Source organism: Orcinus orca, chromosome 17 (assembly GCF_937001465.1).
Source record: "Orcinus orca chromosome 17, mOrcOrc1.1, whole genome shotgun sequence".
Classification (NCBI taxonomy): domain Eukaryota; kingdom Metazoa; phylum Chordata; class Mammalia; order Artiodactyla; family Delphinidae; genus Orcinus; species Orcinus orca.
In genome coordinates this window covers 77,645,125-77,668,303 of record NC_064575.1, presented here as the reverse complement: position 1 = coordinate 77,668,303, position 23,179 = coordinate 77,645,125, and the positions used below count along the sequence as shown (strand labels likewise).

General features: G+C 41.9%; 1 protein-coding gene across 3 annotated transcripts in view; it reads left to right on the top strand.

Moving 5' to 3' along the window:
* ADCY8 (adenylate cyclase 8) overlaps positions 1 to 23,179 on the top strand; it is a 218,765-nt gene that overhangs the window by 121,938 nt on the left and 73,648 nt on the right. For 2 of the 3 annotated variants that reach the window (XM_004265316.1, XM_033419777.2), the window contains exons 8-9: positions 5,972 to 6,169; positions 20,527 to 20,627. In XM_004265316.1, coding sequence (XP_004265364.1) covers positions 5,972 to 6,169; positions 20,527 to 20,627 — 299 coding nt within the window. The remainder of the gene's footprint in view (positions 1 to 5,971; positions 6,170 to 20,526; positions 20,628 to 23,179) is intronic. The other variant, XM_033419778.2, reaches the window with a different exon arrangement.

Sequence of the window (23,179 nt, the reverse complement as noted above, 5' to 3'; positions counted from 1 at the left end):
TACCTGCTTCTGACTGCAGACTCCAGCCTGAGACTGGAAGCAGGCAGAGTCTTGGGAGAGGATAAGCCATCTCGGCCTGAAAGATGGAGGCTGTTATGAGGCTCTGGGCATCTTCTCTGGGTCTTTCCCAAGCAGCAACAAGCTGGCCTACAATGCAGGATCTCAGTCACAACTACCTATAGCTAAATCTCAAAACTGCCACGTCCATCTCCCAGAGAAGCTAAAAGATGAGGCCCTTTCACAGACGGCTTTAACCTTACGCTTTATGCTGGTTCGTGGGAAACACTCAAGTTGATGTTAACGCAGGCGCTGGTCCCAGAAAAGGCTGTAAGTTAGTGCTTTCCCATCTGTGACCTCTGGTACCCTAGCAGTCAGCACCAAGAGGTAGTAGTAGGGAGGCATTTTCTGGATTCCAGAAACCTGAGTAAAGCCTCCTGTTGACACGCATCATAAGGCTGCCTCTGCAGGCTCTCGCTCTCGGCTGGAATTCTCTTTTGGAGTTTGTGGTAATGCCTTTTATCCCCTGCTGGTCAAAAACTAGGCATTTGATTGAATAATAGGAAAACAAACTACTCTTATTTAATACATTCAATTTGGTAAGCAGAGTCTTCCTAAATTTGAAGTCCATTTGGGGGAGAACAGGAAAAACGTAACAGGACTTTTGATAGCAAGAGATGGAAAACAATGCCCGAGGAAGAGTCTTTCATAGCCATTGAACTTTTCATTCATGCATTCATTCATTTATTCATTCCAAAAGTACTTGTTAAGAACATACCAAATTTGCCAGATGCTAGAGATTTAGTTATGGGTAAAACACAGTGCCTGACCCTCCAGGAGATCAGAGCCTAGAGGAACAGACAAATACACCAGAAGGCAGTTACAAGACATCACAGTAACTGCTGTGCTGAGGATACGTGCAGACTCAGAATAGGCTTCCTGGAGAAAGAGATGTCTGAATTGGTTTTTAAAGAAGCAGTAGGGCATGCAGCCTAGCTGCCACACGTTCAAATGCATAAAACGTAATAGACTAACTGTTTAATAGGTCATGCTGTGGTAGGTGCCTTGGCTCCAACACAAGGTCAGATGTCGTTTGCACTGGGTCTGGTTCTGTACAGTAGCATACTCAGGGTGTGGACAAACTGGAAAGGATTGTGCCATATGTGGAAACCATGTCACCTGTGAAGTGACTGGGAAAATTGAAGGCATTAGCCCGTGGAAGAAAACTCTGGAGGCGGGTAAATAGATCTTATTCAGAGATCAGAAACAGATCCACTGCGTGAGAGTTGTGAACAAAATCAGGGAAGAACTTCAGAGTATTGTTTCCCAAGTGAAATTCCATGGAATGTGTAGAGGAGATCCGAGCAAAAACTGTTTTATGGTTATAAAAGTTTGGAAGGTGCAGAGTTTAAAAGTCTTACTTATGTAGAACTTATCAGTGCTTTTACTTCAGTAACGTGTACCGTGAGACTCCAATAGGAGGATATAAGAATTTTTTCGTTCAACAAACGGGTACTGAGTGCTTACGTAGTGCCAGGCCCTGGCATAAGCACTCCAAACAAAAAGAGACAAAATCCCTTCTCTCTCAGAGAGTAGTGAGAACGGATGGCAGTAAACAAACAGTGGATCCACATTTCCTAAATCGACTGGTCCACAGAACCATTTTGTAAAGAAACATCCCTTCCTTCTTGTGTTCCTTGGAACGAAATTTTTGGGAAAGAGTTAATTAAGGGGATCTAGTGATGAAAGAGAGTGATGATATCCCCAGATTCCGGCACTGAAACTATGCAAGCTGAGTTACAGTGTCTACAGGGATGCTTTAGAGGGTGTTTTGATATTGGAATATGTGATCCAAAAGAGCTAAAGTGTTTTTGACTCAACAAAACTGGATGTTTCTAGAGAGTACACTTTCAGCCTGAAATCTTACTAGGAATAATTTATTTGCTGACCCAAACTGATTAAGGAATACAAAGGGTATTGCTATCCATGAAGCAATAGGACCTGTAAAAAAAAAAAAAAAAAAAAAGTAGGTTGTTAGTGTGTACATAAATTAAAAAAAAAAAAAAAAAGATTCCCAAAGGAAAGTCTTCTGGTCATAAACCAAATGATGAGCTTAAGCGGATTTATGATTTCCCCCACCCATTCAAATGCAGTTTACAAACGGATATGTGGATGATAATTTTCACCAGAACCCCCAGACTCACAGGCAAGACCTTCTGATCAGAAACTTGGGTTCAGAAGGGACTCTGGTTTTCATTTGGGCTTTGATCTGTGTTAAGCACCTGTGAGTAAGGAAGTAATTGAAATGCCTGAGGGGGCATGGATCTCAGTTAGGATGAATCACCAGGCTGCAGTGTCTTTTTGTGAAGAGACTCAGACGTGAGAGGCCCCCTCAGCTGCAAACTTCGATTTTTCCCAACATTGCTGCTCTCATCTGACCTCCTAAATGTCTGAAAATGCCAGCTAAAGAAATGAATATACACATTGAGTATTGTATATTAAGTATTGTGTTTAAATTGTTCATAAGATATATATGATACATATTTGAATATCTGTTTCAATGTGTAATTGAATTGAATTATAATTACATTCATAATCATTGATATTCAATTATTCTCAGTCATTTCCCATTTCATCCATTCTCTTGCCAGTTGCTTAAGCTGTTTATGTGGAAGAACAATCTCAACATTTTGGGAGGTCAGTTTAAGACTGGAATCATATTTGAAAGCCTGTGCTACTTTTTAACATGACTCTGATCTCCCTCACACTAGTCCTGTAAGTCTTAAAGGGAGAAAACCATATTCTATTGAAAATAGCCTGTTGCATCATAGACTCTAAACAGGCAGATAAGATGTGTTACACGTTTGCCAAATACTGCTTACAAGTGAATCACTGTGGGGATATCAGCTTACGGATCTTTAGTGTTAGCATTATCTTACTGGAGGCCAGCACATGGTGAAGTCATCTCAGTGGCCATGACCAGTGGAGACGGAGTATCACAAATAATCTCAAATTAAGTATCCCCCAAAGCCATTCATACTTTTCAGGGGTGCACTGGGGGTAAATGAAAGCAGATGGTTTCTCTTCCTGATTCCAACCTGCTTGACTTACTGAGTTGATGCTGGTCTTCCCTTGAGCATGTATGTCCTGAAGGTGTGAGGTAGGCTGAGAGAGATTGCTTGTCAAACAGCAGGTATAATTGTCATATGTAATTGACAAATGATCAGAAAAGGAATGGCTGAGCATGGACTACCTGCATTAAAATACTAGGGATATAATTGCAAGGAGTAAAAGTAATTGCTTGGGCAAGAGAAGCATTCTTCATCTCAGCATCATTGACATTTTGATGCAAGGACTCCTTCCCAGCTCTTAATTGTAACCTGGTGGCAATGAGGAAAGAAAGAGAGGTGCTTCCAAGTTTATCTCTCACTTGAAGCAGCCCCACAGACAGTCAATAAGGGGCAGGGGAGCTCTGAAAGTAGGAAGTTTTACTGGTCTCTGCCTTACAAAAGTGGTCAATGGCACGGGCACTCAGGACGCAACATCTATTCCTGGTTTTCCAAAGGTCTCCCTACAGACTGCAGTCAATCCCTGATAACATTTTCACCAGCCCCCATCAATATGAGAAAAATGGGGACATTCATTAAGTTAAATGCATTCAGTGTAAAGAACAGTCCTTTGTTTTGAGCTTATGTCATTCTTGTTGTAAAAAAACGTGCCCTTTGTTTTATGAAATGGTGGTCATATAGAGGGTTGTAGCTGTGGCAATCACTGCAGCTACTGCTATAATTTATATAAAGCAGTCCAAAAATATTTTTGAAACTCCCCTTCTCTGTGAAATCCAGAGGTCTAAGAGCCATTGAAGGCATGAGGGACTGGTAGAGTGGAAGGCTCAATTAGGTTCAAAGAAGGAAAACTGTAGGAAAATAAAAATTACAAAGAGAGAGAGAAATTCCTAACTGTGGATCTATGTAGATAGTGAGCTGATTTCCTCTCCTTTCCTGTCAAATCCCAGCTCTAAGCATTTTCCAGGAGAGCATTTTCGCATCTCTAAGCCAGAATGTATGTCCAGACGAGGGCGGCTTGAGTGTCTTTTCCACCTCCTCTCCAAGGTAGAAGACTAAATTTTGTCGTTTTCCAAACTATGTGGAGAGAATTTCTGCCCAAGAAACCAATAGGAGATCCACAGAGGGTGGGCTCCAGTCTCTTTCACCTTCTGAGACGCTGTTCTAACATCATTTAATCCCAGGGCTCAAGCCTTCTGGCCCTACATGGACCCTGCTGTTCAGTTTGCTGGAACATTGGTCCCTGTTTCCCTCTCTCTGCTCCAGCTCTTCTCTTCACCTCTCATCCTGCCATACCTCCCCCTAGCATCTATCTTCTTCTCTGTGGTAGCCTCCTTCATACTCAGAGCTGAAATTAACTTCAGTGCCCTAAGAGCATATATACTTTACTTTTGCGTATTGGCACATGCAACTCCATCCTTTATCCTGGGGCTGGAGAAGAAGGTTTCCATAAATTCTACCAGTGATGAAGCCCTGCTCAAGAATTCTTTAGAGACTTTGAATTTAGGTTACGTTGAATATCTCCATGAAGCTTAAAAGGAAGAGTCCAACAGGAGGAATACTTATGGAATGGGCTAGAAGTCTCCATGAGAGCAAAGCCCCCGACTCTGGCTCTGGGGTCAGAGGATCTGACCTGGCTGCAGAAAAGCTGATGGCTCGTGAGCGTGATTCTCTGAGGCTCTCAGGTACATGAAGGGTTCAGGCAGAAGGACCTCCAAGATGTTCTGTCAGCTCTCACAGGCTGCCATTTGATGATCACACCAACTTATCTCAGTCTAGCCTATGGTCTAACACTGGCCAAGGTGAGAGGCTGACAGAGGGATGAAGATGCAGTGAGAGTGTACAGAAGCAGAGTTTTCTCTTCCCCTTTACAGATGTACAGCATCCTATACCTCTCCCCAAGGAAATCTTTTGAGGGAGGAGATGAGCATCATTGTCGTTATATCTCTCCAGCTCCAACTCCCATGTTTTTGGTTGTCTTAAAAGAAGACATATAAAGACGTAAAGAAGACATATAAAGATATAAAGAAGTTGTCTTAAATTGGAGCTGTGAGTGAGCATTGCATTTGGCTAGATCCAGCCAGTTGATCTTGTCACCTGCAGCTAAATTGCCAGGAGACAGAGTCCTCCCTGCCAAATCTGGTGTGTCTTCATCAGCCAGAGCTGTTTCTGCGTCCATGTGGCCACACCCAATGACCAACCACGGGGGCTGTGCCTTTCCCCAGCCCCTGCTGTTTAACCTGTGAGATGGTGAGAGGCTGAAACTGCTTTTGCATTTTTTTGCCTAAAGGAAATTAAACACATATATCTATGTGAAGATATAGATATATAATGGTCTGTGGGGGGAAAAACGTTCGTCTAGTGTAAAAATCTAACAATCGTTGTCAAGTTTAAGGAGCAGATCCTGGCTCATTGGGCTGTCCGTGGGGAATGCTAAAAAAAGAAATGCAAGCCATTGGTCCCCAAGCCTCTCCACCACCATTAAAGGAAAGACCACATGGAAATGTGGAGTCTACCTGGTTGGAGAGGATCATTTCCATGGACTTTTCAGATCTGTTTTCCTTTCTGCTATTTGTATTGGTTTTCTTTCTCTCATGCCAGGGTTGTGCCTGGTTAGAGAAAGGGTCTTTTAACACGTCCAGGCCGACCACTCTCCAAATACCTGAACCCAGGGAATTCAGTGCACCTACACAGAGGAAAGAGAAATATCCCTCTTGATGTGCTATTTTTGCCAGGTTGTGTTTCTCTGAACCAAATGCTAACTTATCAACTTCTGTAGGTTTCACTGAATACAACTGCATGGATTGCTGTTACTGTTTGCAATGCAACCTAATCTGAACACATTGCATTTCTTTTTAATCCAAAGGGGACTAGCAGGTTTATTGTGTTTGCATGTGCTTTCCCCCTAGACTCTGGCTGCCCTAACAAGAAATTCAATAAATCTACTTCCAAACCATCTTGCACAAGCTTTGCATGTCCAGTCTGGGCCTGAGGAAATTAACAAGAGAATAGAACATACCATCGACTTGCGGAGTGGCGATAAATTGAGAAGAGAGCATATCAAGCCATTCTCACTGATGTTTAAAGACTCCAGCCTGGAGCACAAGGTAGACCTGGGTCTCCACAGTGGCTCTTTTTTCTGGAATAAATTGTCGTAAATGTTCATGGGACTGGAGAGAGCCCAGGGGCTGTGGTTTTGGTTGGTGTGTTTGTTGCTTCTTTGGTTGGTTTGGTACTGTCTTTTTCTCTTTGAAAATCATGAGTAGACTGAAGGCCATGTAAGGAGATGCTGGTTAGATAAAGAGAGCCTCAGCTTTGCTTTTTAAGGAAAAGATGACGGAAAGAACAAAGGAGTACCTTCCACTTTGAGATTATTAACCCAAATGTCATTGGCACCCACGTGCCTTTGATTGTAGGTGAATCTGCCACACTTGTAACATAATTTATGAGGGCACCTTGCAACCTAATGCAAGCATTAATGATAAACACTGTCTTTCTTAGATTGGAGACACCTGTTTTCCCATTTTCCCAGTCGTCCACTGCTCAGACCCCCTGATGTAAGGCACAGTAGGTGGGTTGTGGATTCAGAGTTGGGTTCGAATTCCACCTCTGCCACTTCCTTGCTAGGTGACCGTCAGTAAGTGAAGGATTGTGTGAGCACGAAGTCCTCTCTGTACAATGAGGTTGATGGACGTGCCTCCCTCTTAGGTTATGACGAAAGGCTCCAGGCAATGCGTTGATCAGATCAACTGTTCAAAAGTAGCCCGCATTACCATACTGCTGATGACTTTTTTCCATGCCCCGTCTCCCAGCCCAGCTCCAAACTGCAGAGTGTAGTGGGGAGGTGGTGCTGTCCCTGCTTAACTGGGCTGCTCTTTTGCACGGATGGAGGCTGACAGACCTTCTTTGACTGAGCACAGGAGTTGCTTGGCATCTGCAGGAGCTTCCGGCAAGAACAGCAGGGAATTTGCAAGCAAATTTCAGGAGTTTGATTCTATACTGTGCAAAGCTCCAGCGAACAATTTTTTGTGAGTCTAATCAGCTGCCTGGGAGATTCTACTTTCCTAGGCTTGGAGAATTCACACTTCTGTGCACATGCATTATTCCCAGCGAATCTCTTTGATAAACTCCCTGAAGGTTGCAAACTCCAAAGTACTATCTTCACCTGTGATTGACCATTTGAAATGTATCATGTCTATGTACTAACAAAACAAAAGGAAAAGAAACATTTTGCCTGTTCAACAGTCCCCCTCAAATAGCAGGTGGACTTTTCTTGTTAGTAATATAACTAAGGGCTTATCGTCCAAATTAAATGGATTTTCTTTCCTGCTTGCTACATCGAAGGAGCTAGGAAGAGCAGGGTGGTCTTGCAAAGAATCTTCTCAATGAGCCTGTGTAAATACCTGTGTCCAGAGCTATACAAAACCCTTTTTATTCATTCTTGCTAAGGAGGTACTTGCTTCACTAATGACCTGACCCTTGCAGACTAATTTCTAATGTGTTTTATTCAGTAGTGTCTGGCCCGCACCTGCAGGCACCTGGTGTCGGAGGGGGGATGGATCTAGGGGAAGCACAGTGTATCTGAGGTTGATTTCTGTGACCAGCTTCTAGGAGAAGCAGAGGGCAGCATCCTGGATGGACATGCAGGGATGTGGCCACTAGTCCAGCTTTGCATCACCTAGCGTGTGCTCTGCGTCGTGTAGGTGACGGGAGTGAAGGCAAGTGGGCACATCAGCTAATGTTCACTCCCCTTGTGTCACAGAGATGGCCCTTGTGACTCTTGCTCTGAGACCCTCTCCAGGGGCTGCGTTACTGCTGAGCAGAGGATATATCAAAAGTCATAGTCAGTGGGTATTTACCAAATACCAGGCACTATTCTAAGCTGTTTGCGCATATTGACTAACAGTGACAGTATGAAGTAGATGTTATTAGGAGGCTCGTTTTATATTTGCTGAAATGGAGACATGGAGAGATGATTAGGTAGCCACCCAAACTCGAACTGTCAGTAGAAGGGCTGCGATCTGAGCCCATTGTGACCCCAAAGCCAGTGCCCTTGTCTGTTCGCGACACTGCCCCTCCCAGGAGCCCTGGGGACGTGCTCTCCCAGGCCCTTGTCTGAAGAAGACAATCCTATGCTAGCTTCATCCTCTTCTCCTTGAACTTTGGGTGAGGTGGGAGGCACAGGGCAGGGGTTTGGGAGAGAGATCGAGTAAGAAAGGGTCCTAGAAACCTTACCAAAGTAACAGGGTCTTCAAATCCGTAGGACTCCAGAGTTAGCGAACAGCATCCGTGTGAATCTGCTCTGTGCCTGGTGTTTCTGTATATCGGTCTACCGCATCCTCAGGGAAACAGTACTATCTTGCTTCCAGAAGAGAAAACTGAGCCTCCGAGAGGTTAAGGAGGGTCATAGCTCTCCGAACCTGGATGCCTATTTCATGGACTCTGAGGTACCATCCACTGTGAGGTGCTTGATTTTTCTATGCAGCACTAAGAAAAACCACCCAATGAGCTGTGCTTACAAGGTAAAAATGAACAGAAAAAAACCCACCCAGCAGACAGAGTCAGGGAGGAAATTCACATGCCTCTATCTGGGTACTGGTTAGATTAAAAAAAAAAAAAAAGAACTCTCCAAGAAGTTGAATCCAAAATGAAATCCCGGAGTTCACACACTCAATGTGATCTTAAAAAAAAAAAAAGTCAGGCAGAGAATTTAAAATGGTTCTGGATTCATACTGCCCCCTGGTGACCAGCAGGAGCAATCACAAACCTCCCTGGAAGTCCTCATGTTTCAAGACTCCTTTGATAGTTAAGATACTTTCTGATTTCAGAGATGCTAAAAGGTGGGGTTAAAATTGTGCATCTTAGACTTGTTGAAATATTTACAGTATTTGTGACTCCAGTCTTTCCTCTTCCCACTGCCCTACCCTGCTTCTTGGGAGCAAGTTTGGACCATAAAACTATGTTTTCTGAAAGGAAAAATGGAAATGGAAAGAATGATTTTACCTTGGAAATTCTGTAGGGAAGAAATTTTTGAAAATTTCTTTTCAAACAGAAAAGAAATTCTGTTTAAACAATATACAGATATAGGAACACGGGAAACTGTTCTCCTCTCCACCTTTATTCGTGAATTGGAGAACACAAAAAACTCTTTTGAAATGTCATCCAGACACTTCCTGGTTATATTAGTTTATAAAAATTAGCATATCTAGCAAGTGTTATGAGAAATGGGACTTTTATATGTCTCCTGGTGTTGCATAAATACTTGTTGAATGAATGAAGACTCAGGTTAAGGAGAATCCTTGAGGAGATCACCTCGCAGCTGGTCTCAGGATATTTTTTGTGAATTCTAAGAACCAAAAGACATGGGTTGGGTTTTTGTTTGTTTGTTTTAACATCTTTATTGGAGTATAATTGCTTTACAATAGTGTATTAGTTTCTGCTTTATAACAAAGTGAATCAGTTATACATATACATATGTTCCCATATCTCTTCCCTCTTGCGTCTCCCTCCCTCCCACCCTCCCTATCCCACCCCTTTAGGTTGGTCACAAAGCACTGAGCTGGTCTCCCTGTGCTATGCGGCTGCTTCCCACCAGCTATTTATTTTACGTTTGGTAGTGTATATATGTCCATGCCACTCTCTCACTTTGTCACAGCTTACCCTTTCCCCTCCCCATGTCCTCAAGTCAATGCTCTAGTAGGTCTGTGTCTTTATTCCCATCTTACCCCTAGGTTCTTCAGAGACCCTTTTATTTTTTCCTTAGATTCCATATATATATGTTAGCATACGGTATTTGTTTTTCTCTTTCTGACTTACTTCACTCTGTGTGACAGACTCTAGGTCCATCCACCTCACTACAAATAACTCAATTTCGTTTCTTTTTATGGCTGAGTGATATTCCATCGTATATATGTACCACATCTTCTTTATTCATTCATCCGATGATGGACACTTAGGTTGCTTCCATGTCCTGGCTATTGTAAATAGAGCTGCAATGAGCATTTTGATCTGACTCTTGGCAGTGGAGTTTCAGGAGAGACGATTGTCAGGTTCGCTCACTCCCTGCCGTGTCATTTCATGGTGGTTCACCCACATACACACAGAGGAATCCTTAGAGTTAAGCTTCAGGAAAGTGTGCTCATGCCTCATTTGTCTCAGCCAAGTTTGAGCAGCACATTTTCCTTCTGTGTTCCAGGGTGTTCGCATCTGTGAAATGAGATAGTTGGACAGCTCCTAATAGCTTTCAGCAGTCAGTGCTATGAGGCTGTGAATTCCCTCGGGTCATGAGGAACACATGTGCTAGTTTGCCTGGTTTACATCCATTTTCTGAGTGTAATTATAAACAGCACCTCCGTTCACTCAAAAATCACGTGGGTGACAAGTCATGTGACCCAAGGCTTAGACCTTGGCCAGGTTAGAATTAGTGGTTCTCAACATCTTCACTTCCCTGCAACCCCATGAGGTCTCTGGGGAGACCCCAGGATGGGGGAGGGGCCCTAATCCCGTCCTCAAAGGTCTCCTCCAGTTCCTCCCAGATTTCACAGAAGAATCCTCCACCCTTCTTTAGTTTCCAGCTAAAATTTCCTGAGGGAGCTGACAGATCTCAGGGGCAAACAAAGATTAGAACTATGGTAAAGAGATGTAGGAAACATGACCTGTCTGTCAAATACTATCAATCATATTGGAATTTTTTCTTTTATTATATATAATTCTTTTTCTCCCTAAAAAAAATGAATTCATTTTCACTAGCAAAAGCTTATACAAAGCATATAAGGCAAGAAGAAAATGACATCTCTTGTCATCTTACAACCCTGGATAACCATCGTTAGCATTTTGGCATCTGTCATGAGTCTTTCATGAGTATGATTCTTTATACTTATCTATGCAATTTTTCTATTAAAACAGGACCATTTTGTACATCGTGCCTTGTAACATAGTGTTAAGCATTTTTGCTTGGGCTTTTCCCCACATTATTAAATGTTTAGTTACAAAATAATTTTTGTAACTGCATACTAATCCAGTGCATGTTTTAACCATTTGGGGCTTTTTTTCTCTCGGTTTCTCACTATTATAAATTATAAATTATAAATTGTGTTGCAATGACCATTGTCATAGTTAAATCATACATCCATGTTTAATTATTTTCTCAGGATAAAATCGTAAGAGTGGGTATGAGATGCACATTTTAAAATACTTGACGTGCGTTCTGAAATCATGCTCAAAACTTATGCCTATACTTTTTAAAACTTGCCAACTTGATAAGATACAAGCAGCATCTTCCCGCCATTAAAAAAATATATTATTGCGGTTGAATGTCTTTCTGTATGTCTTTTATGTTTTGGTCTTTATATTTCTTCTTTTGTGATTTGCACACTTGTCTTAATTGTGCAATCTGTCCATTTATCTTAATTGTGTAACTTAAACTTTTTTCTTAATTGTCATCTTTTATTGTGCTGCTCAGCTCTGTCTTATGGATTTGTGTGTATTCTTTATATGAAGAACTTAAGCCCAGAACACTTAACAAGAAGGTGATATTTCTCAGGCTCTGGCCCGTATTTCTCTTCTAGGACAAGACTCTGAATAAAGCTTAGTATGGGGGAAGGCAATTAGTTATAATTATTTATTAATGTTTCCAGGCCAGAGAAACCAACCCAAAACTTTCAGTGCCTTAAGAGAGCTTAATAACATGAAAACACTTATTTGGAGTGACCTCACTCAGCTTAGTGTTACAAAAACAGCGTGACCATCTCAGAATGAGGCAACTTCCTCATCTTGACTGAAGATTAAGATGTTTAATAAAAGCTTCAAAATTGATTGAAAATTTATGTTTTGATGTGGGTATTCTAGTGGGATAAGTGTTAAAAATCAAACCATATCAATGATGATTAGATTTCCTTCCTTCTTTCAATGCTGATATCTTTCTGTTAAATTCTGAATTTTTTTTCTTTGAGAAATCAGGCCTCCTTTGTCAATATTACAAATTTAGCAATAAAAAGCCTCTTTGTCCTAGGATAATAGTTTTCAAACTTGAGGATCACCTGGGGCTCTTGTTTAAAATGCAGGTGACTGCCCATCACCCTGCCCCCAAGATTCTGATTTTGCAAGGGGACCTGTATTTTGAGAAAACCCTTCTGGGATTCCGCTGTCCTGAGTTGTCAGCCGCCTTTCTCTGTCCTTGGCGGCACGTTAGGACTTGGGCTAGTCACTTGCTTCGTGCCTTCAGAGACCAGGTCACACCAGAAGTTACCGAGTCCATACTCAAGGCCAACATGGCCTCAGACAGGCCTAGAAGGAATGTCTCCATGAGCCCCCCAATGCTCCCAGGAGGTCAGGCTCGGGGGTCAAAGAGACCTTGGTTCAAATCCCACTTTGGAAATAGATGTGGGTGCAATGGATTAATTTACCGATCGTTATTGGATACTGACAAGTTGGTAGCTTTCCATCACTCAGATGGACACCCTGGCACACGTGAAAAAGCTTCATTTATTTCACACGTGTTTGGTCTTTGCTAAAAGACAGAGGGAAGAACATATATGTGATCACTGAGTAGACATGACTTGAACCCAATTCCTGCTAGATACTGGCTGGGTGTTGAGGACAAGGTGTTTGATCTCAGTGAGATGACAGTGATCATACTACCTGCCCCTCGTTGGATTGTTCTGAAAATTAGATGACATAATACTCATATAATAGGTGTTTGAATAAATGCAGTAGGTATTGTTTTCCCTTTCCTCCTGATGAATTCTGTGCCAATCCACTTCTGGGTGAGGCTACACCCTCACTTAAAATAAATCTTACACTTCTAGATCTTCTTTAGAGAAACTGCTTCGTTAAAAAGGGTGGGGGGGAGAGCAGTGTTAACGTGTTAGTACCCCAGGGTACCAGGGTCGTGACTTTCATAAATACAGATTTATATAAGTACCTAAAGGTGTGTCCTAAGCAAGTACACACCTATAGGCCATTGATAATACTTGCTATGAACCAAGTTCGGTGCTGACATTTTCAAAACATTCATTTAATATTACTTTTGTTCCATCGGTAGCCACATAAAAACAAGGATGTGTCACACAAGGAAACCTTGAGATAGTCCTTTGGCTCAGTACAAATGGTTCTTATCTCTGTTCAGAATTTCACTTAGTTTTCTCTATCTTTAATAAAGAAAATCAAAGCTAAGTGGAGGCTTAAGAGATTTCAGGAAAAATGTATCACAGACTTTGAAATGTTTCTTCTTCCCATAAACTCCTATTGGAGTTACAGTGAGTAGACTAAAATAATTAAGGAGGAATTTCAGCAAAGCAAAGAAGGCTAGGCAAATGAGTGAATAATCTGATGGATTAAGATGTTGGATTCTGGAATTAGATAATGAGAAAAATGCTTTTGTCTATTTTCGGAGACGTTCAAAATTTGTTGAAACACACCATTTCTTATTTAGATGCAGAGGAGAGGAACATGGAACACTGAACCAAGTGGTCTTTGGTATTCTCTCTGATTTATCTGAATTAGACACTTCCTGATCATTTTCATGATCTTATTTTTAAAAATTCTTTTGAAGGAATTATTCTGTTGTAGGATCAGGTTACTCTTGAGTTTTACTTCTCTAATAAGGCTCAGAATAATAAGAATATTTAGGCCACCTCCTTCAGGTAAGAAGGACAGATTTCAAAGAGACTTAGGGGAAAAAAAAAATCCATCCCTATTCAAACAGTAGCTAAGTGAGACTCCTTTACATTCTTGATATTACCTTGTAAAATTCCTGCTATTTCTACACCCTCTAGGTAGTCAAATGATATCAAGGGCCATTTCACTTGTATCTTTTTTATCAGATCAATTAGCTAGCTCCAGTCCCACAAAGCCAGCATTTTCAGAGTCAGGAGTACCAATTTCACCTATAATAATGTAGTGTAGGATGATAGAATTATGATGATTTCAACCTAAAGGTCATCAGCTCAGTCCTTAAAGTAATCCTAGTGTTTCATGTATGGATGTCACCATCACCTGTAACCAGGGGCTTCTAGGCAAGGAATAAAGGAAGAGTTATCACTCTCACTGTTGGGGGACTGGGCCAGTCAAGAAAGGAAGAGTCTTTTCTCCCAAGGATGGGAGATTTGGAGGAGGGTGAGCTGGGAGAATGGTGGGTTGGAAACTTTATGAAGTTCTGCTTGGGAAGTCTCCTATGACAATCCATCCCCCTACCAAGGAAGACCATATATTGTCATTATCAAAAATATTTATGTAACATATTATCATTGAGTCGTCTGTCATCTCTGGGATGGCATCCTTCCAGCCTCATTCTTCTGAAGCTGTCCATCTTAAATACATGCTAGCATGACCTTGTGAGTTTACTAACTATGAGGAAATCTACTTTGTTCAAAGGTCAAGTTACTTGGGAAGACATATACCAGTGAGACATTCCTCAGATACACCTGTCACTCGTAGAGTTGTTCTTGAAGATGATTTGGTTAGATGCTAGACACCAGGATAGGGAATATATTCTATTTCAAAATATGAAATTATTGAAAATTAGTTCCTAGCTTTTTTATTGCAATTGCTTTTCACCCAAATGGTCTCATTTAAGGGAGCTCTAGCCAGTGCCATCCTCCATAATGCATGAATTCAACAGAACAGACGTTACATTCCTTCGTTCACTCATGCAAAATGAGCAGATTGTCCCAGTTGAGATTCTTCTTTAACAAACATATTAATTTATATTAATGAGAGGTGTGCTAGAAAATTATCATTTTTCAAATTAGATTTATCCAAAGGTGGAATGGGCTCTCAAGTGAGGGGCTGATTTCCCCCATCACACTCAGGCAGGAGTTAATGGCTCATTTCTGAGAGGTTTTACTGAGTGAAATCAGCATTACTAAGAGCTGGACCAAGGTGACAAATAAAATCCATTCCACCTATAAAATTTTTCAATCCACAAACACACTTGAAACAAAGACCAGAAGAATCATGGTAGTTTGGACAATTCACTAGATTATTGCTATGGTTAGAAGCATCCTCTACATCTGGTAGGGATGTGAGAATTTAGTCAGTACCTTTTAGCTCATGGTCGAAGAAGAGGATCTAGCAGAGCGGGGTGATTTCCCTCCAACCCACCTAGGAAGATTTTCCGGGCATGTCTCAGGCACAGAAACATAGCAAATTAGAAGCTCTGTTCATCACCTCTGCAAGCTAGCTTCCCTGGTCACACCTCTGGGGAGGAACAATCTAGAATGGGCTTTACCTTGTGTGATCACACTTGGGGTTCCAGGCTTCCTTTTGACAGATCTAGGAACCCACAGATCCTCCTGGCTCTGAGTTCATTTATGAATATGCCTTTCAAGAGTGTGCAGGGCCGACATCCCCAGACATGAACAAAATGGAACACAAGTCCTTCCTGTTCCCCTTCCTTAGAAGGGAACCCAAGTCTCAACCTGATCAAATCAAGTAGGAATATTCATTTTAAAAACAATTTTTCAATTATTCGAAGACGGTGGTCCCTCTTATTCTGTTGCATTTAATAAAATCCACTGTATCTTTTCTTTTCTTCCCTGTTACTTGTTCACTCCTCTAGGCCTTAAGGAAAGGGTTCTTTACATTGCATTGATTTGTGCTGAGGAGCTATTCATTAGTCATGAAAATGCAGCAGTGCCAATTTACTAAACTAATTCATGGGCTGTTTATGAGGTCCGTTCTTTGCCCAGATCATGTTTCACCTTCATTCTAATGAAGATTTACATAGACTCAAATTTTGAACCCATTTTCTTTCTTTGTATTGTAAACCACATCACTGAAATACAACAAGACACGTGATCATGCACCTTGTGAAGATGATTTTACCTTGAAAATAGCAAAGTTGCAGCAGTTAGTGCAGCCGGTGAGGCCTTGAACTCTCTGGATTCCGTCCTTACAATCTGTGAGGTCCTAACTGAGTTACTCAGTGACTCTAATCTTCAGATTCATTATCTGCAAAATGGCGATATGATCAATGGGATCTTCTTTAAAGTGCTGTCATGATAATTGAATGAGACCATCCGCATAAAGCATGTAGCCTATTGCTCACCTTGCACTAGATATTACTCATTATTACTCAATTTGTTATACTAGATTTTGACCATTTCCTGAATCAACCAAAGCCTTACAGATTGAAAAGTAATAATACAGTTGTTCCTCTGTATCAGCAGGGCCTTGATTCCAGGACCCCCCTACCCCTCGTAGATACCAAAATCCACAGACACTCAAATCCCTTATATACAATGACATAGTATTTGCATGTAATCTACATACATCCTCTCCTATACTTCCAATAATCTCTAATTTACTTGTAATACCTAGTACAATATAAATGCTATGTTAATAGTTGCAAATGCAGTGTAAGTACTGTGCAGATAGTTGCCGGTGAGTGGCAAGTTCAAGTTTTGATTTGGGGAACTTTCTGGAGTTTTTTTTCAGGAATATTTTTGATTTGTGGTTGGCTGAATCTGATGTGGAACCCCTGGATACAGAGGGCTGACTATAATCAAAATTCTAATCTAAGCTCTCAAAGGAAGCATTTGTAATTTGTTCCAAGTGGCACGGTCTTTTTAATTGGTATTAATCCCATTTATAGTTGGCTCAGTTACTGTCTTCAGGCATTTCCTGCCCAAAGACACTGATCTAGGAGCCAGGAGATGTGGCTTATTGTCTGAACTTTGCCACCAACCACCTAATTGACTTTGATCAGCTCTTTCTCCTATCTGATTCTCAAGTTCCTCATTTGTAACATATACAGTTGCCAAGTCCTCTTACAGACCAAGGACTCAATGAATTATAAGGGCCCAGTGGTCATTTCCAAGGACAGCTTTCCTAAAGGTCCCTGGAGAAGGGAGAATTCCACCCATTGATGGAGGATCTTTTAGGAAGAAAGGGAAAGAATAAGGGCAAAGTATTTTCCTAAAACAAAAGACTGCACACGAGATTATAATTCCCCTTTGAAGAATCTTTTCTAACTTGATGGACCAATCAGTCAGCAATGCTTTGCGGGACCCTACTGAGTACAAGGTATAATTTTGTACAGAGAAATAGAAGACAGCATTCTAGAAAGCAACACTGCGGTTGAAAAGTAGGCTTCAAAAAGGCAACAAGTATAGCAAAAAAATATGTATAATTAATTGATTATAGTAAACACTTATGTAAGGTTACCATGTGCTATAAGCATTGCTCTAAGCACTTTGCATATATTAACTCATTTCATCCTCCCAGCAACCCATACGAGATAGTTTTTATTATTATCCCCTTTTTCTGGATGAGGCAACTGTGGCACAGAAAACCTAGTAAGTTTGTCCAAGGTACATAGCTAGGAAGTGTTGAAGCTGGTATTCACATCCGGGGAGTCCAGCTCTAGATGAGTCCATGCTCACCACTAAGGTAGAAAAGAATATGTGGCACCACGTGAGGACAGAGCAGAGACCAGATAAAGAGTCTGCCTATGGCAGGAAGGAGAATACGTGTAACTTAGTGTAGCTGTGAACCAGAGTGATCAGATCTTCGTAAGTCAAGAGGAAGTGAAATGAATTATCACTCAATCTCATCCTGAGCCAGTTAGAAACGTTCTTTCCATAGTTCTGTCTCCTTACATTTCCAAAGTACACTCCATTATGAAACCCAGTATTTTATATTTGATTGGTTTCATCTTCACAAATATTCCTTTCTGTGACTGTGCTAGGCACTGGAGTTCAAACCTGAAAATAAGAGAATTTATTATTAAATTCTAGCATAATAAAATACAGTAAAATGAAAGAGCACTGCAAAACCTGTGAATTGTATTCATTCCCCCGTTTGATAGTTAAGAAAAGTGAGGTTAAAAGGAATTGGCTTTGCTCACAGTGAAACACGGACAGAGTGGAAGATCTGGAGGTTCAGCAGATACTTTGTCACCAACCAGCTTGACTTCTGAAGGAAATGAACAACATGAAACCAGATGCAACTTTAGTCTGGACAAATGATGATTATGTGACTTTTTTTTTTTTTTTTGCTGTACGCGGACGTCTCACTGTTGTGGCCTCTCCCGTTGTGGAGCACAGGCTCCGGATGCACAGGCTCAGCGGCCATGGCTCACAGGCCCAGCTGCTCCACGGCATGTGGGATCTTCCCGGGCTGGGGCACGAACCCGCGTCCCCTGCATCGGCAGGCGGACTCTCAACCACTGCGCCACCAGGGAAGCCCGACATTTTTTTTTTTAAGTCATCAGTTAAAACATTCAGGAAAGGAGTCAGGACTCAGGCTTGGGATCGATAGGGAAAAAAACCTCCCCACAGTGAGAATGAGCCCAAAATGGGAAGGAATCCTTTTGCAAAGGAATGAGCTCTTAGGCGCTAGGAGGATTCAAGTTGAGGGTGTTTGAAACCCTAGGATGCCCTGCCGCAGCTCGGAGAAGAGAACCCCACTGCCACCAACAAAGCAGAAAAGGTCACATCTATGATAATCAGCAGGCATTTGAGTAGCCCTCAGGGATGTTACGGAAAGGATAGGCAACGGTCCATCATGACTCCAAGATGCTGTGATGATGGAAGTGATGAGGATGATAAAGATAAAGATGATGAAAAGCAGCAAGAGGGAGATTCGGTACATGAAAAATTATTATTGTTGTTCTTAAAATCTTATTATTGGGCTTCCCTGGTGACGCAGTGGTTGAGAGCCAGCCTGCCGATGCAGGGGACACGGGTTCGTGCCCCGGTCTGGGAAGATCCCACATGCCGCGGAGCGGCTGGGCCCGTGAGCCATGGCCGCTGAGCCTGCGCGTCCGGAGCCTGTGCTCCGCAACGGGAGAGGCCACAACAGTGAGAGGCCCGCGTATCGCAAAAAAAATCTCATTATTAAATCTAAATAACCAAGCTGGTTTGAAAGCAGACAGCCAACAAAGATCTTGTGCAATCGGTTGTTAGAAGGAATTCAGACATTTATCCTTCTTTGAATTAACTGCTTTGTGGCTCCTTCATTTATCTTCAGGCTGGTATGTGTGGGTCTCTCTGGTGGTGCCCTGTTCTTAGGTAGGGCTCTTTGAAAACTATCAGTAACATGGATTTTCCGTAGCTTTATCAGGAGTGAAGATGGCTACAGTGATTGTTCAGGGGCTTGTTCCCCTCTAGATATGGAGCAGGTTGTCAGCAAACAGGCAGAGGCCTCCACACCAGGGAGTAGAAAAAGCATTGCCCTATGACAGCAATGTATGTGCAGTTTCTGAGCAGCATTGTGCTTCCCCCATGGATCTCACCAGCTACCTGTCATTGCCACTGTCCAAATCACAGCCATGACATCGATCAGTGACTTCAGTCTAAAACCCAGACCACGCCAAGAAGTAGGCAAGAGAATAACAATCATGTAACCATTGACTATGACTCCCATATCAACAAGTTGGACTAATTTTGTTTCACTGACCTGACCAAAGCCTTCTCTTGGTATTAGGGACATAGACCCAGAGATGCTGGGATAGCTCTGTTTACTGGCTTCCTTTATAAAATAACCGTGAAATTCAAATCGGGGATCATATAGTTCCAAAGCCGTGCTTCGCTTTCTGTTCTCACCCCCAAAAATGCTCTGTGCTATGTGATCTATGGCAAGTTACTAGACCTCTCTGGCATTAAAGTAAAAAGAAGGACTTGGTTTAGGTTAATTTTAAGATCTTTTTCAGCTTTAAAAATCCTTTCTTCTTCTGAAGGAATTGAATTATGCCACAGTGACTAGAAGATGGTTCAGGAAACTAGGCAGGACTAAGGCAAGTATACGCACATTCAGTGCTGACCTTCCAGAAGCTTCTAAGGCTGGACAACAAAATTACTGAGTTCTCTGGATAATCAAAACAAAGTTAGCAGCATTCCCCGGGGCCACCTCGAGCAGACAACAGAAGGGCAGTCAAGCACATTGGTCGATCAGTTTGGGTTTCTCTTGTGCAAAATGAAACAGCTGCCCTTGCTGGAGATTTCTTTGGCTGTTTTCTATTCTAAGATTCCATGAATTTATTTTTTCAGTAGTTTTTATGAGAAGAGAGGCAGACTCTCTGGTCAAAAATTTCCCTGTGTCCACAAGAGCAAGATCCTTAAATGACTTAACGTTTACTCATGAAGAACGTCAATGTGAATTTGATTTGCTGTGTATATGGTTGTGTGCTCTTCTGTTTTGTTAAAATGATGTTATTTGGGAGGAAGGAGGAGAACTGGCTTATAAGTTTATGCAAAGTCCCTCTCACGTTCCCCTTTACTGTGAAGGGAATCGTATTCACCCCTGGGCTCTCACTGGAAGGTTGGTGGGAGGGATGGAGAAAATGCTCCGTGAAGGTTATATTAAGATATGGATGCCTCTTAATTTTAAAAATATACACATTTAAATGCCTTGTCTCTTCTTGATGTTTATCCCCAACTCCAAACACTAGTAAAACTTCACTCTTCCAAGTGCCCAACTCTACTGCGAAGTAATTCATTCTCCTTTTTTTTTTTCATTACAGTATTCTCAAATGAGGGACGAAGTATTCAAATCAAACCTGGTCTGTGCGTTTATCGTTCTTCTATTTATCACGGCAATACAAAGTTTGCTTCCTTCTTCAAGGTAAATATGAAGGGACTAAGTTATCAGATGAAATGTCTTTGTGAGCTGATGGGCCCTCACCTGGAGCTAGCCGCTGACCTTTTCAAGGGATCAGAATTTACCATAACGGGATCCAGGATTCATAGCAAAATATTTGACAGTATCAGAGTCTGTTCTGGTTGTCTTATGCTGCATAGTAATCTCATTACTCTACCAAGACAAGGGCTTTTTCCCAATCTTAATAAAAACAACCACCAAAATCAACGTAGGCCTCCCTTTTATTTGACATTGCACCCATGAATGCAGAAAGTAAGTATAAGTCCCTCCATCCCCATTAACTTGTCCCTTTGTTAATTACCTCTTTGTTGTTCATAGATACAGGATCATAGCTTCCAGGGTCAGCAGAATTGGCACTCTAATAATACTACAAACAAATATATGTGACCAGTCCCTGATCCAAATTCTTTATATATAGTACACACCTAAATCTCATGGCAACCCTATGAGGTAGGTACTGTCATTATCCTCACTTGAAAGAGGAGAGAACTGAGGCCCAGAGTAATGAAATAAGTTGCCCAAGGTCTCACAGCTGAAAAATGTTACAGCCTGGATTCAAAATCAGGAAGTCTAGCTCCACAGCCTGGACTCTTAAGACTCTATTAGACACAAACTTTTATTATACAGGTTATAGGTGCCAGCGCCAGCATTTGAATCTAGTTCTGGATTAGTCCAATGACCATGTTTTTTCCTCTCTCCTGCACTGTAAGGTAACCCTTGCCTCTTTTCTCGGATATATTCCCTTCTCCCTAAACTAACCAGGAATTTCCCCCTTTCGTGTGGTTAAAAAATAACATCAACAAATATTAGTTAAATGTCTAATACAGGCAAAGCAACTTGCTAGCCCTTGAGGATGGTATAATTTTTCCAGAGGAAGTCTGCATCTTCTAAGATATAATTTAGTGGGAGAGAGAGAGACGTTAATAATGGCTTCCAGTTACTGAGCATTTACTATATGCCAGGAAAGTGCTAAATCCTTTGCACAGATTGTCTCAATAAAGCCTCAAAAATAACCAATAAGTAAGGCAGCATTCTAATCCCCATCTATATAGTGACTGAGCTGGGATTTGAACAGAGACAGTCTGTGCTTTTAATTACTTAACTGCTTTGTGCCAAAATCAGTGATTCATTCTGCCTAGGTGGTTTAAAGAAAGTTGGCACAAGGGGTGATGCTTTGAGCTGAGTAGGATGAGGGAGAAAGAGTGGAAGAGTGTCCGCAGCTTAGGAAACAGTGCAGGCAAAAGCACAGAAATGTGAACGACCTCGTGTTTGTAGCACGGTGAGTAAATGGAAGACTTAAGGGTCAAGCATTTGTGCAAGGATGTGGTGGGTGCCATGGCTGAAAAGGGAGATAACCTGCAGGAGGGCAGCGTCCACATGCTCTGGTAAGGAATTTAGAATTGAATCTGGGAGCAGGAAGGAGACCCTGAAGGTTTTTGAGGAAGGTTATAACATGATTCTGTGAAGGAAAGACGTTCAGGTTAACTAACAGTCAGGGAATGGCAATGCTTGACCTTTTCCAGATTGGCAGGGGTGTAAGGGGAAAAGGGATTCAGGGAAGATGGTGGTAGAAGTAGTCCATTTCTGAATTTCTCAGAATTCCCACATATCTGAGCAACTGCATAAAACCAAAAACCTCAAGGACCATATTTACAACAAAAATAGGTGATGTGGTAAACCCATAAATTTAAAAATGGGAATGACAATCTCCCAAGAGCCCCAAGATGGGGTGTGATATCAACATCCGTGTGGGAGGAATTGGAAAGAAACAAGTAGGCATCTGTCATATCTGGGAGGAAAAGAGCCCCAGTATCGCCAACAGATACTCACTGGGAAGGGCCATGGGCCAAACTGCAAAAGCAGTTGAAGGTGCGGGGGGGTTTGCCCAATCCAACGTCAGGTGAGCGCAAAGGTCTGCAGTTAAGGTCCAAAGAGCTAGAATTGTCAGACACTATGAACTCCCAAAACTGACCAGTCAAATCTCCCTCCCAGGATAGGACCCTGTAAGGAACTGTATGAATAGGATCAAAATTACTCACAGTAGGGCTTCCCTGGTGGCGCAATGGTTGAGAGTCCGCCTGCCGATGCAGGGGACGTGGGGTTCGTGCCCCAGTCCAGGAAGATCCCATATGCCGCAGAGCGGCTGGACCTGTGAGCCATGGCCGCTGAGCCTGTGCATCCGGAGCCTGTGCTCCGCAACGGGAGAGGCCACAACAGTGAGAGGCCCGCGTACCACAAAAAGAAAAAAAAATTACTCACGATAGGGTTATAATGAAGAAGGGAGGGTCCAAGTAAAAGTGGAAAGGGAATCTAGCCATCATGTTTTGAATACTATGTGAAAACAACTAAAGAAGTCTCTGTGGAGTTAAAAAATAAACTATCCCAAACAACACCTCTTTATAAATGTTCAACCAAGTTAATTTTACACAAAAATTAGCAACAAAATGTATTGATGACAATCCCATAGTAAGCTATTATAAGAAAAACAAGAATTAAAAGTAGATTAATATCCTGAT